Here is a 15,379-nt window from a genome sequence, read left to right as displayed (position 1 = left end):
TCACTCTAGCCTGTCAAAAACGATTCCTCCTGTTTCTAAAATGAATTCTCGGGCGTCATAAAATGTGCTGCACTGTTATTGTTATTGTAATAAAGCTGATTGAGCGATAGTGACAATGTGATTCCATCTCTTTGTGCTTAACAGAATTGTTTCCCATATAGCTGATGGGGGCCGCTTTCCAATGAGTGGGGTGCCCTCTGACACCCCTGTTCTGAATATGAAATTCCATGGCCATTCAAGGCTTGCTGTGACAACTGTTTGGCTGTTTTTGGATAAGTAAGCGTCTGCTCAGCATTATGGTACAGCCAGGAGAAGTTAATGGTAACCAGCTGCTGTTTCTTATACCATTCTTGTGTTTTACTGGTCTAATATTTTTGTTTCTTCATATTTAGGTGAGGTTTTTCTCCAAGGTGAATTACATAGTTTTGTATTTGAGTAAATATGAAACGTGTTGGGTTGAGGAGACTGGAAACTTAGTGCTTTTAACACTTGAGGCAATGTGTCTGATTTCTGTGTTTAGGCATAATTTTTAATGGATTTAATTTCCATAAGCTGCCAGTCGCTTGGACTCCTGATTTTCTTTTGTGACCAGGTAGAGGCGAGCATTGCCCTCGACTGCTCTTGTGATGTGTATATCTTCTGTTGTCGTGAAGATATGTCATATTGCGGTCATATTTATTTTCCTGTGGTAATGGCTACCCAAGAAACATGTTTCTTTGCATGTAGCTCCAAAACCACATGCACCTAGTCACCATTTTCCAGTCATATCCAGGAATAACCAAGAGAGTTCACTGGGATCAGCTAGCCTCCGATTAACACTCTTGACCGAAACAGGATAGTAAAAAATACGCCTGGGCAAGTCTACTAATATTTATTCAACCAGCTGCCAAACACTTATCGCGTAACCCGGTCAGAGTCCCGGGGTGTTGAAATGTAATTTAATTCTATTATTTGATTGGTAGTATCAGAAATACCGAGACCCTCAATACCGATTAATTGAAAGGCATATTATATCAAAGATGCAGCCTGAATATTTTGTTTAGAAATTCGAAACCGCGGCCTTCTCACGCTTTCTCTCACAAGGGGGCTGAAACGGATTTAGAGACAGGAGGCGCAACAGCTCCACTTCTTGCCGCGGTTCCCATGCTTTTTCTGTGCTGAGCAAAGCGCTCTTCTGAACCCGATCGACCGAGTCTACTGTAGCAGTACAGTGTGCGCAGCGCGCAGTGGCAAGTTTAACTTTTAACATTTCATTTCGGAAAAAGTTCGCAAACACGACACGCATCTTCGGTGGATTTAACTCCGCAGGCGGAAAGACGGTGCGATTTTCTTTTTCCACCTGGGGCTTGAAGAAGACATCTACACTACCTATCCAGTTCAGGAAGGTATTGCAATTACGATACTCTGTATATAACTTTATCATCATTATTATTGAAGACAAAGTATTGCGGTTTTTACAGTTTTCGTTCATTTATATATTTCTCCGATAATAATTTGATTCATTATAAAGCGTATCATTTTTGTTGTTAGGATTATTATTTATTTTGTTTTATGTATGGAATCGGTGAACTGAGTTCTTTGTTCTATTACTTTCTTAGTTAATGGAAACATACACACACTTTATATAGGACAAACAAAAGCGGGAATGAATGTGAATTTTAACTCATTCGCAATATTGAAAGTATTATTTAAGAGAAACACTACAGTCTAACATATAACCCCTAGGCCTGTTGGTCCGTCAGTCGACTCTTCTGCTAAATAATTGCATTTTCTGGGTACAGGTGAGGATTCCTCGCTGTCCCTTGTCCATTACATATTTCCCTGTGTGCCGAATCCAGCCCCTTTCTTTCGCTCTGTGCCCACTTGAACATATTCTATAACCCACGGAAGCAGGAACAGTGCGGCTTTAGCACTGACTTCGCAGAAGTTTTCTTAAGTTGTCTGAATCACTGAAATGTACAGCCCAGTTGTTAAGCGACATTCAATATATATTGGGAATGATGCATATACCACGCTCCCAGGAAATCGATATCCGCAGCTTCCCGAGACCTGAAGCAGATAATGACGGCGAATTTAATTGCATGGGTTTCGTTTTCACGCGTTATTATGTGCAGCACAGCAGCTACCCGCATCGATGGAGTAGTGTTTTCAAATTTGGCCCCTACACTGCGCACAGTTGGCGTGTTTTGTGGTTACTGCGGTTTCCTCCCACCTTTCAATGATGTGCAGTTCAGCCAAACTTGTGCCTTAAATTGGCATTGGTGAGCAACTGTGTGACTGAATATCATGCCCTGTGATGGGCTTCTCGTATTCAAGGTGTGCCAGGCCAGGTAGCTTTGGAATAAAAAGCATCATGTTGTTTCATTTAGGGAAAAAAAAGTCTGACACATGACGCATAGCATCACGTGAATAAGCGCGCATTTTCTAAAGTTAGCTTATAAAGCGACTGGGTGCATGCTTCCCTGAACTTAAAATCGCGCACCTCTGTGAAATCAGTGGTTAAATGGAATGTGATATAACAAAATAGATTAATATAACGTGTTCAGTTTATCATATTCCCTATCATGGCCATGTTAATGTTGAGACATAAAAGGTTTTGCTATTCTGTTCTGAATTTGATATAGGAAATTTTGATATATTGAAATTTCTATGTAGCTCTTGACTGTGGGTCAGTTTCTGTACTAAGAGGGTGCCCTTTATCAGTTGTCTGATGAGGTCAAGATAGATGCAGAAACCACGCAGAAAGTATATATCATGTAGAATGTAAAACCTGAAGAAGGAGCCTGTCAACTGCTTATCCTACTGGGTCGTGGGGGGTCCGGAGCCTATCCTGGAAGCAATGGGCACGAGGCAGGGAACAACCCAGGATGGGGGGCCAGCCCATCGCAGGGCACACACACACACCAGTCACACACACATGCACACCTTCAGGCAATTTAGCAACTCCAATTAGCCTCAGCACGTTTTTGGACTGTGGGGGGAAACCGGAGTACCCGGAGGAAACCCCACGATGACATGGGGAGAACATGCAAACTCCACACACATGTAACCCAGGCGGAGACTCGAACCCGGGTCGCAGAGGTGTGAGGCAACAGTGCTAACCACTGCACCACCATGTCACCCCACAATAACGCTAATTAGGATGACTAATTCAGAGGAAAAGTGAAATGCACTATTTCATACCCACACATTCGTTAAATTAGTACACATTAACAATATTTAAGCAACATGTAACTTTAGGCATTGATTTAGAAGACATTTATCCAAAGAGACATTCATTTTTGAGCAAGCAGGGTCCCTGGAGCAATTAGGGGTTAAGATCTTTGCTCACAGACACAATGCTCAGATCACTTTACTAACCCGGGGATTTAAACCAGCAACCCTCCGATCACAGGCTCAGCACCCTAACCAGCTAAAGCACACAGTGCCACTAGACTGCAAAGAGTTGAGATGTTATGTGATATGGGATGCCAAAATAATGTGTTAGGGGGGAAATGGTATGAGAGGAACAGCCCTTAAACATTTGCACCCATAGTGGTGTGTAGTTTGGACCTGTGATTGCAAAGCTGCCAGTTGAAATCCTGAGGCCAGTAGCCATCAATGGGATCCTGACTAAGACCCTTAACCTCCGGTTGCTCCTGGGTCACTGCATGCCAGCTGACCCTCAAGCTTCCTGTGTGTCTATAAGGAGCAGGACAGGAAGAGACGCCAGAAAGACATTTTCCCCATGGGGATCAATAAAGTATCACTATTCAGTGTCCTCTGTTATAAAATGTCTGGATTAAGGATCGTATTTCAGTCTGATTTGTTCACTTTTATACCCCAAGAAAAATGGCGGCACCATTCCAAGTCAACAGCTGCTGGTTAATCCATCGTAATCGTTTGACGTCCTGTTTGTGTTTGTTAATGGAGGAAACCCATTTGGCAGATTTAAAGCTTGACATTTCTCTGTTCTACACTGAATGTGATTCCGCTGCTTACATCAGAATCTGTTTTCTGGAGTTTTTATTAAAGTGTGCAATTAATCCAGTGACACACTTTAATTTTTTTTTTGTAAAACAGTCTGTTTTTATAAAAAGATACTGTAAATGTTTACTTTTAAGAGTGTTTCTGTACACAGTAATGTAACACAGCCTATTAAGCTCCTCCCTGTCTGTAAGGATGATGTACAATGAACAATAACAATGCATGAAGACAAAATGAATACAAAATCACATTATTCTCCCATATTTATGTAGTTATAACAGTTAAATGAACCCTGATATTATAAATAGGAAAAATACACAAAGAATGACTAAATTACTACTCATGTAAAATCGCTAGTCTTGTCCCATTGCCTGTTTTGAATACTGCCTTTTAATACCTCTCTTTCTGTGACATAAATCAGTAGTTTTGCAAATACAGTGAAATGCAGTTACAGTGAATGTGATGAACTGAGCCGTGCCTTTTCCCTGTTGATTTTTCTATGTACTAAAAGTGGTAGTTTAGTCAATAATGATTTCTCTGGCATTCCAGGACGCTCCTTTCAAGTAAGAATCCTCATGCTTGCAGGTGCTGGTCCCTGGTGTCCTTAAGCAATGATAGAAATCTCTGTGTGGACACTGAGGTAGGAGAGGATGAACCTCAGTTGGTCACATCTGCATGTTTTTTAAGTGTCTTTTACTGTTCCTCCAGTCAATCACCCTGGACCCCTGCTTAATATTTAGCTCACCGGAGTTTTACTTACACAAAAATGTTCTGAGGGCAGAAGGAAAAATGATTGGAGAGATAATCAGATTATAGAGGAGGTGGGTGCAAGCAACTAGAGGAGGCGGGACCAACCAATCAGATGTCTTGGTCTGCATGCTGAATAAATGAGTTGGAAAGGTATTCAGTACAGAAGCTGCATGGACACACCTCCTCGACAATCTGATTGGTTATCTCTCTAAACCAATCATTTTTCATTCTGCCCTCAGAACATTTTTGTGCAAGTTAAACTCCCAGAAGCTGACAGCTATGGCATTTACCATGTTTTTTTTTTTTTTAAAAGTTTACCACACAGTATTCAGGAATTCTTTGTTGTCTCGTTATTGTTGTTATTGTTTTGTATCTATAGTTGTATGTGCATGACCTCATCGATGTGGTATCCTCCACAGAGCTCTTATGCTTCTGGTGCTCCTGTTGCCAAGCTTATTGGAGTGTCAGCATATCACAGTTCACAGGAAGGTATGTGAAACATGTACAGGTATAATGTGATGTTTTCAGTGATTCTGGCTTAATAAAAGATGGAGTATGATATTTTTTCTCTCGCTGTGAAATAACTGAGGCCAATTAAAAGGTGCAGTATTATGTTGTCAGTCCCTGTGACATAATTAAGCCTTTTGCAGTGAATTTGATTACCCTTTGTTGTTGTTGGATTCTCTCTGGAATTCTCTCTAGCTTATGAGCTGACATATTTCCTGATGCAACTGATTCATTAGGTCTAAAGAGTTGGTTAGCAAGTCAAGGACCAGGTACCTGGTTTTGGGCTTGGTGGGGAAATACCATCGAACTTGACATTCATCCAGAGGTATTAAAGCATCCCTCAAACAAGTCTGAGCAAATCCAGCTGTAGGAATTAATTCTCGCTTTGTTCTGCCGTTGCCTGTAAAGTCATCAGTTTGTTTTAAAATCAGTACCCAAAACAACTGGCCTTTGTGGCTTTATTATCTTACGCTCCTGAGTGAAGACGCTCTTGGGGGTTAATGCTGTCCACTCATTGGTGGGTTTGGCCAAATGCTGAGTCGTGCAAAGAAAGGTGCTGCCAGCTGTTCGGAAGGCATTCCCCTACCCCTCTCTACTTTCCCAGGATGATAGTAGGTTAGAGCCGGAAAGGAGGGCGGGCGATTGCTCGAAATGGCCAATCCTGACACTGCTTGAAGCTTCCTCTCGTCTTTTGGGGTGACTTTTTACCAGCAAAGGAATCTCTCCTTGAACTGGCTGTCTGACCCACATCTGACCCAAGAGATTAAGGGCTCTGGTTACAAAGGCACGGGGTTTGAGCACACTATGAATATCTAGGTATTTCTTTATAACAAGCAGATATCTCCCCAACAACTGTAATCCACCCTGCATCTAGTATTCCTTTACAGTCACCCAACAGCACAGCTATCTGTTCAGTATGCAGAGAACACAAAAGAAACACAGAGAAGAATTTTCGCTCGCTGATTTGGACGGCTTGTCCTCAGCTGGATATCAGATCCACTACGGTGTCTGTTTTCACTTCTAGAAGAAGGTGATCTGAAAAGGAAACGCTGTAGAGATCAAAGTCCCCAAGACTGGAGGGACTGGCCTATTGCCCTGTTGGTCTATACTCGACCGCTGAGGTGTATGCCTGCAACAACTAGCTGCAGAACGGTCTCACAGCAGCATTTGATTCTCTGATGTAATGGATTTTATCTGACTCACCTGCCCTGACTTTCTCAGAATTGTAGTGTCCTGCTCACACGCCACTTTGCGTTGAATCAGCTCTACATGGACTTGCACTGACCTGCAGTTGCATCTCTTCGCAGGTTCCTACGAGGCCGGAGTACCAGCTGGACCATGGAACCAGGGAGGGGGGGGTTTCAGGCTCCTGGGGCCATTGGGGGCCGTGGGGAGACTGCTCACGGTCCTGTGGTGGAGGGGTGCAGGAACAGACTCGCTCATGCCTGCTGATTGACGACACTCTAGCCAACCATCCCCCAGGACAAGCCCCTCTCCCCCTGACTCCTGGTGGTGTAGTGCCCATGTTACACTCCTCTGGCCCCCTGCACCGCAATCAAGTATGGCATTCACACAATAGCACACACCCTGGTTCTCACCGATCGATGGGGAGCCACCCACAAGGCCCCAGAAACCACCGCCCCGGACACAGGTGATGAAATCCCTTTTTTATTATGGCGCACCCTACTGAACATGCGGCGAAATGTCGGATTTGTTCAACTTCTGTCACAGGCTGACTTGAATGCTGAGCAGACCGAAGGAACACACTTTTGGATCCTTCCCAGTTTAAAGTCTCATTGATAAATAGCCTCAGTGTCTCTGTTTGCTCCCATGCTGCTGCCTCCTTCAAGCAAGAGCATTGAAAAGAGGAGCTTTATAAAAAGCTCTGACAGCCGATTAATGGGATTTTAATTGGGGGAAGTAAGGTCTGAAAAATGGCAGCCAGTGCATTCAGTACAGAAAATACCATTCAGCTCAAGGGCTGTTTTGTCACACTTGGCTAATTGCACAGTCAAATATAAAAGTCTTTTTATAATGTAAATCAGGTTTGACCTTTATGACATATTCTGTCTGGTTGCCTTGTGTGAGTGAAAGTAACTGAGCAGAATGGATGGCAAGTGCCCTCATTGTTGAGAATCAGACACTCGTGGAAACATCCCCAATATTTGTAATTCAACGGTGTGTTACTTGACGTAACAGGATGCTTCCTGTGCAGGGGGGGTCATGGACGCATCGTGCCGGGGAGGTACGGCTATGGGCGGATGCCGTACGTCATGCCGCTGCAGACGGACACCGGCCAGCAGCAGAGCCGTCCACGGGGCCGCAGGAGGAGACAGGGCCCCTCAGTAGGGCCCCAACCTAAGGCCCGACACCGGGGACAGTCGTCGGGCTTCCCGCTGCAGACCAGCCGTGATTTCAGTAGCCCCCAGCAGCAGCCCACTGGGTCTCAGGCCATGGCGGGGCTAGCGGGGGCCTCACTTTACCAGGCTCCTAGCTCCCAGCTGGGCTCCTACCTTGACAACGGCCCATCAGTGGCCCGCAGTCGGCCGCCTCCCGCTGTCTGTCCTGGGGCCCAGAAGCTGCACCGGATGTGTAACACCAACGTAAGGACTGCAGCTTGTATGCCGAATACCTTTCCGATTCATTTACTCAGCCTACTGATTTGATGAGAAGTTGCTTAGGATTAATTCTTTTTTTTTTTTTTTTTATAATATTACTGATTTTTATCTAAGGTGCTTTCTTTGTAGCTAAGTTATTGTAACTTAGTTAACAGCGATGCTGTTTGGGCAAAATTAACATAAAACAGACAAGGAACTGAAACAAGGTTGGCAGAACTAGTACAAATTATCAGACAAGAGGATTAATACATTGAACTGAAGACTTAAGTCCCTAGCAACTCTTGCTGTGACTAAAGCAGTGGGGACCTCATCATCCCTGATTACACTGATGGCCACTATATGAGGCCTTGGCTTATAAGCCCCAAATGTTAGCATTTCCTGAAAGATTGTAAGGATAAGATAGCAGAGAGTGGCACGCAAACAGAAATGGATACTTACAGATTATCGTGATGCCTTGGAACTCCTCCAAAGATTCAAGTCTGCAAAACAAAGCATCGTTATAAGCAAGCCATTTGTTTGAATGGATCTGGCATGGAAGCTAAAAGCCAGCACTTCTGCTAAGTCATGTCAACAGTGGATTGTCACCTGTGTTTCTGCTGCCTATCTGTTTGCCCGCCCCCAGGCCTGCCCCCCACCCGGCCGGCACATCAGGGAGGTGCAGTGCTCCTCGTACAACAGCCGCCCCTTCATGGGTCGCCTCTACCAGTGGGAGCCGTTCACAGACGGTCAGTGCGCTCGTGTCGTGTCCCTCCCCCGCGATAGCATGTCCGGCTCCTCTGGTTTTCTCTTCGAATTGGTTATAGTCCTACTCTGATTTATAGTCTTACTCAAGAGTTTGAAAATTGTACCATTTATTCCATAAGTCAAGGAAATTGATCATTTAATTTTTGAAAAATGAATTGATGAAATTCTCTTCTTGCCTGCCTCATCTGGCTCCCCATGACACACATAGAGAGTAAACTGGGCAGCAAAGGGCATCTTGCCTTGCTCAAGGATCCACAGACATACTGAGGTCAGGCTTGAACCCATGACCTTCTAATTATGGGCCCAGAGGTTTAACCCCACACCACCCCCAACTTTCTAAAACTCAGTCCATTTTTTATTGTTTTTGAGATGCGCCAATAACCTAAAGTCAGGCTTCCTAATCAAGGAATCAGTCCCAATGTAATCCAACAAGATACTTTTGTTTAATTTCCTAAACTCACTTAGTCCACGGAAATTTTCTCGGAACTGTATTCCGTGAACTGAGTGAGTTTTACAAATGTGCACTTCAATACCTAGATAATCTCAAAACGGTGAAAATTATGTAATTGAATAATTAGTAAGATGAGGCTATTTGAATGAAACCTGGCGACGAGCCCGGAGGCTGACGTTGCCCGTAACCGAATCCGTCCTTCTACTCTGTTGAAAAAGTCTTCCACTGTATCACAAAGGAATGCTAACACTGCTAACTGCTTTGAGCTGCTGTCAAACACTTTCCACATCCAGTCAACTAGTATCCAGGCGACAGTGGCAGTAACACGGTTCTTTTCCGACGGCCCTCTGCAGGGCCCCAAAGTGCGTGTTTTTCTGGCTTACACAAAAGGGGCCACATTCTGATTTGTATGTGAATAAGCCCTGCCCCCAGAACCCCCCCCCTCCCCCATTGCATCAACAGGCACCATAGCCACAGGTGATGGCTTCTTGTGGTTCGTCTCATGCCACTTGGCATGAACATACATGTGCGTGGGACATATATGCTGATTTGCACGTCACAGTGAACCATCAGCTGTGATTCACTGCCATGCCTTCTGAATATGAAGAACACGGCGACCTAAATATGTACATGCATTCAACGATAAATCTGATCACTTCTCACTGAAGGCCTCCTGATTAGCTCTGTCCGCTAACACTTTCAGTATAACTTCGCATTTCTTATAAATTGTACCAAAGTTTTTGCATCCCGCTGGGTCTTCCTGACAGCAGCGGGCCAGTAAGCGCAAGGCAGATAATTACTGGCACCAGAAATAGCGTCACGATTAGCTTCCTGACTTAAAGAAGCAGGTGATCGGCTTTTACTGAAACCTAGCGTGTGAGATCTTAATGTGAGCAGGTCTTTTCATTTCAGGTTCCAAAAGCGGGAGGTGGTTAGGTCTAAGGTCAGCCCCCGATGATTAATTGCTTGTAGTACTGTGTATTCTGTGAGTTCTTCATCATTGTGATTTGCTAAACAGTGTCTGGAATATCTGGTCACTGTTGCCATGACAAAAATACATTGCCTTCAGCAAGACCCTGCTTCACAAGCCCCGACCAGCCAGGAAGCAGGCCGTCCTGTGTATCATCGCAGGGCCAGAGGCACCGATAGTGGTAAATAATGATAGCAGGCCACACGTGCACAGCAAGGAATAGATGATGATATGATGACCGGTCATCTGGCTTAAACATTCTCTATCCGATTCCACTGCCACAATAAAGTAGCTGTAAAATTTGAATGGCAATCGGGGGGGGGGATGAAATGGCAAAAACGGCTGTAAGTTGTGAAGGTTTAAAGAGGTGAAACGTATCACTGCCCCCGACCCGGGTGCTGGGCTCTTAAGTGTGGCACTTAAAATAAATCCCTGCATAAATCGCTGTGTAGAAAACGGTGAAAATGTGAGTCACCTTGGATACAAGCCAAGAAACTTCAGCGATCCATATAATTTCTTTTTGTATATCATGCATGTGTATCTGCACATATATAACTAAAATATATCCTCGGGCTAAAACTATTTATGTAGATATATGCTGTACATCTTTCTGTCTTCTTATTTAAGTGAAAGTTGTTGTGCGATGTATGTCAGCTGTGAAAAGGTTTAATGTCACCAGCCAGTGTTTCACCTACACTATTACTTTTTTTGGCCACAATTACTATTTGGCTAGATGTTCACTTGAATGTGTATTCATGACATAAGACAGGTTAAGTAGTTTCCGGGTTGGAACCTTAGTCTTTCCCCAAAGTGTTGTGAGCACAGTGCTGAAAAGACATATATTGCCCTGGCCTGCTGATCTACTTCAGCTACACTTCTTTACCCATGTGACTAGGGGGATGTAATCTGAATGATAAATACCATTTTCACGGGTCGAACAGAGCTGCTGAACTCTCGGACGTGGCACTCGACCTTTGAGGATTCAGGAAATAACCCTTGACTGCATAAAGAACCCCAGAGGTTCTGCTCTTTTAAGTCACTTGGGATAAACAGTGCAGCAATAAATAAGTCAAGTGATACATTAATTCTTGAACCAATGGATTGAGCTTTTGATGGCGGATGAAGGGAATTTTGCCACTTTCCAAGTGGCGAATAGACAACTCATGCTCAGCTTCTGAGGAACAGGCTCACATGCTGAAAAGTCTGGTTTTTGACCACAGTTCTGTAAATGCGTCCCTTCTCCAGTGCAGCAGTACACCGGGCGGAAGAGGCCCTGAGGAGGGTTAGGGTCTTTGTCCTGTTGACGGTGTACCTTTGCATCTGCAGCAGTGTCGGGCATTTCAGGTGCAAAAGCTATAAATCCAGACCAGGATTTCGTTTCTACCGACACGCTGAGTACTGTAACTGTGATTTATGCTCACCTACTGGGTAGAAACAAAATCTTTGCCTGGATTTGTAGCTTCTGGACCTGAAATGCCCAACAGTGATCTCCAGTCACAGCTGTCCTCAACCTTCTGATTCACGGCTGCGATAGTGGAAACACTTGCTGTTGGTGCCATTGGCAGCGGCTTTTATTTCAGATGTTGAGCGACGGCAGCGGTGACTGTGACAGAGCATGTTTGGGACCAAAGGTTCCAAACGTACAATGTTAAAAATGCAACAGCGTGTTAAAATGTACAGTGTTTCCAGTCTCTGCTCTTAGAGACCGAAGAAGGTTGGGGATCCCTGACATTTGTTATCTTTCTCGCTGTAACACTCAGAAAGGATGCACAAGCAAAATGGAATCTAAATCAGATCAAGAAACAGATGGAGTGTTTTCACAATCGTTTCCAAATTCCGAAGCATGCTTTAGAAGTACAAGAATTTAAGAAATCATGATGTATCATGGGCGGCATGGTGGTGCAGTGGTTAGCACTGCTGCCTCACACCTCTGGGACCCGGGTTCGAGTCTCCGCCTGGGTCACATGTGTGTGGAGTTTGCATGTTCTCCCCATGTTGTCGTGGGGTTTCCTCCGGGTACTCCGGTTTCCCCCCACAGTCCAAAAACATGCTGAGGCTAATTGGCGTCGCTGAATTGCCCATAGGTGTGCATGTGTGAGTGACTGGTGTGTGAGTGTGCCCTGCGTTGGGCTGGCCCCCCATCCTGGGTTGTTCCCTGCCTCGTGCCCATTGCTTCTGGGATAGGCTCCGGACCCCCCGCGACCCAATAGGATAAGCGGTTTGGAAAATGGATGGATGGATGGATGATGTATCATCTGATACAAAGTGCATATTCCAACAGTGAAATCCTTTTGTCATTTTTTTTTATTTCAAGGGAAGTACTTTGAAGTAAAATACTGCACCCATGTGGTGTTTCTCAGAAGTGTTTTTTTCCCAGTTTCTGTGGAATGGATGTCGTGATTGTCCCATGTCTCTCTGCCCTTACAGCTCAGGGGGACCAGCACTGTGAGCTCAACTGTCGTGCTGTCGGCTTCCGTTTCTATGTGCGTCAGTCAGAGAAGGTGATTGACGGCACGCCATGCGGCAGGAACGAAACGTCGGTCTGCATCGACGGATCGTGTCAGGTACCCCGAACCAGCGACAGCCCGTCGCCTTCTCTGTGTTTTGATCCTATTCTCATATCGTCTATATTATCAGCTATTTTTATCGGGCTTTGAAAAAATGTAATATGAGGTTTCTAGCTGCTGTTGAAAAAGGGCAGGAAAGTCAAAGCATTTGCCTGATGTAGTCGTGTGATGCAACTATTAGCCGGATATATAAGCAATATAAGTAACATGATGGTTTATAACAGTGACTCTGGGCTTAACTCATGACGTTGTACTGGAGAAGTGGTTGGAAGATGGCTGGATGGAACTGGCTTCAATTCACCAGGATCTCAGGGGCCCTGGGAATACATCCTGCCTCACAACTCACATCCAGGCTGTCATGCCCCACTTTGCCACCCGGACCAGGCTGACATGCGGGTCCAAAAGCTTGGGTCCCCTCCCTGGACATGCCAACATATCCCACCTCCTCAACCTGGACCAGACTGACATGCCCCACCACCCCACCCTGGACTAGGTTGACATGCCCCACCTCCCCACCCTGGACCCGACATGCTCCGCCCCCCCAACCTGGACCAGACTGGCATGCCCACCACCCCACCCTGGACTAGGTTGACATGTCCCACCTCCCCACTCTGGACCAGGCTGACATGCCCCACCTCCCTGCCCTGGACCAGGCCAAACCTAAGCAGCAACGGCCAGTTGGTCCTGATGTGGAGGAGATGCCATGTAACCATGAGAGCCTGTATGAGGACTTGGGAAGTTGTGGAGGTTGGGCTTGTCCCACAGATTCAGCTGCAAACTATGGAAAACGACCAAAGCACACAAATGGTTGGCTAGAGAATCTTTTGCTCCTCATTCCTTGGCCTCAATTCCTTAACAGAACCAGTGTTTTACTTCTCTTTAACACCAATGGCGCATACACTGGAGGGTGATAAAACAGTCACAATTACAGACTTTAACTCTGAAAAAATAGCTTTTGAGTTGAACTCGAAGGTTGCAGCCTTTTCCCAGTCATGTTTTCGCAGGGAATTGAAGTCAGGTCAGAGTTGGTTAAGAAAACAGTTGGAGGACTACATGCACACAACAAGCACTAATGCCATACCAGGCATTTCCTTGTGTGTGGTTGTTATTTTTAACGTAGGTATCCTAGTGCATCGATGAAACGGCCGTGGGAGCAATTCCCACAGCTCTCAACTCCCTGATCCCCAACTCTGTTTCCTGGACAACAGGAGCTCAATTTGGCCTTTGCTAAGGCTCTGACCTAGAGGGGAGTACTGCTTTTAGAGAAGCGAAATCGATAGTCCCGTTTAATAGCCTCCATGAAGATGTGGAGGGGTGGTTATAACCAGTTAGTCCTGATGTGGAGGAGATGTTATCCTCTGTTCATGTTGGCTTCTACAAATGACATCTTGTCTGACCTCGCTGATGAGAGTGCAGTGGCCTGTTACCTGATTTCCACGGTAATTCTGGCTCGTCTCCTTGTCCACGGTTCCTCTGCCTTGCATCTAAATCGCATGTAATGGAGTGGCTGCAGTTTCCCTCTTCCTCTGGACTGCTAAATGACCTGAATTAAAGAAAAAAGTATAACGACGCTAATTAGGATAAGAGCACTCGTCATTGGACCTCTTAGAAAGATGTTGCCCCATTTCTGAGTATTCAGAGCGGCATTTTGCTTCAAGAAATAGGAGAGTCAGCGTCTTGCTTCTGAGTAAGGAGGTTACATTTGGCTTCCAGCTTGAAGGGAGGTCACAGTGGATTTGCTGCATGGCGTCTGGGGGTCTTGGGTATTGGGTAAATATTGTTGAACTGTATTTCAAACATAGCTGGTTCCTAAAGGGGAGTGTCTGCGGGGCATTAATGACTTGTGCTGAAGCAGGAACAAGCCTGGCAGAGCTTGAGGCAGATACTTCAGCAGTTAGTTTGGCTGTCAGGCTATTGATACTGCTGTGGAGATCATGGGATTCTTAAGGGAAGTAAGCAACACTCACTGTGTACAGGAGCTCTTCTCGCTATATGTATGTCAGGGATGGGAACAGGTGTCCAGGTTCCTGTGGTGCAGCTGACCCTGCCAGCACAGCCCAGGAACTTCTGAACAGTTCTGAGCAGGAGTCTGTGACCCCTGACTTTAGCAGGGAAGGGAATACATGCTGTGGACCTTTAGTTATCTTCAGATAATGTCCCCTTATTTACACTGAGCCTCAGAGGTTGTGGCTGTAAAATCACAGCAACATTAAACATTTGAGGCTAATGATTCAGCTTGTTCTTCAGAATCGTATCCCCTCCGAACAGAAATATAGCGTAACCACTGGATTACGGGTCAATAAACAGTGATTTATGATGTGAATGTCTTGTGAATGCATCCTTAGTAAGTAACTTGACAGGTACATCAGAAATCAAGTTGTAATTGTTGGCGGTGTTTTGGTAATACACTAATGGTTAGACATGCTTGTCATATAGAAGAAGGTGACACAGGAGAGCAGGATGGTGATAAATGAGATTGTTATGGAACACATGTATTATACATTATTCTTTATTATGATTGGAAAGAAGGAGTTTGAGTCATAAAGGCCTTGGGGTTCTGTCATGACTGGGATCAGTCTGCTGAGGGAAGGTTAACGATGGATGAGTTGATTGCTGTGTTGAAGTTTTGTCATAACTGTTCTGGGGTCTACTGGCCTCTGAGTGATGAACTTTTTGGAAGGAATTCTGGTACATGCAAAGATTATGTGTCTCTACATATTCTGAATGCCACTAGTATAAGCTAAGAGAAACTTCACTAGGGTTTCATTATTTATATTAAGCAACCGGGATCCTGGAGTGTCAGTAT

The 15,379-nt window shown here is 45.0% G+C and overlaps 1 protein-coding gene across 2 annotated transcripts in view; it reads left to right on the top strand.

Moving 5' to 3' along the window:
• Positions 1–1,158: 1,158 nt before the first annotated feature.
• The window catches only part of LOC125704032 (thrombospondin type-1 domain-containing protein 4-like), a 35,316-nt gene continuing 21,095 nt past the window's right edge, over positions 1,159–15,379 (top strand). Inside the window, exons 1-7 of one of the 2 annotated variants that reach the window (XM_048969312.1) lie at positions 1,159–1,385; positions 4,552–4,606; positions 5,136–5,205; positions 6,531–6,874; positions 7,439–7,826; positions 8,464–8,566; positions 12,434–12,570. In XM_048969312.1, coding sequence (XP_048825269.1) covers positions 4,578–4,606; positions 5,136–5,205; positions 6,531–6,874; positions 7,439–7,826; positions 8,464–8,566; positions 12,434–12,570 — 1,071 coding nt within the window. In that variant the 5' untranslated portion in view covers positions 1,159–1,385; positions 4,552–4,577. Of the gene's footprint in view, positions 1,386–4,515; positions 4,530–4,551; positions 4,607–5,135; positions 5,206–6,530; positions 6,875–7,438; positions 7,827–8,463; positions 8,567–12,433; positions 12,571–15,379 lie in introns of both variants that reach the window. The other variant, XM_048969313.1, reaches the window with a different exon arrangement.

Source organism: Brienomyrus brachyistius, chromosome 11, assembly GCF_023856365.1.
Source record: "Brienomyrus brachyistius isolate T26 chromosome 11, BBRACH_0.4, whole genome shotgun sequence".
Classification (NCBI taxonomy): Eukaryota; Metazoa; Chordata; class Actinopteri; order Osteoglossiformes; family Mormyridae; genus Brienomyrus; species Brienomyrus brachyistius.
Note: the sequence above shows the minus strand (reverse complement) of the source record. Positions and strands in the feature narration are given on the sequence as shown.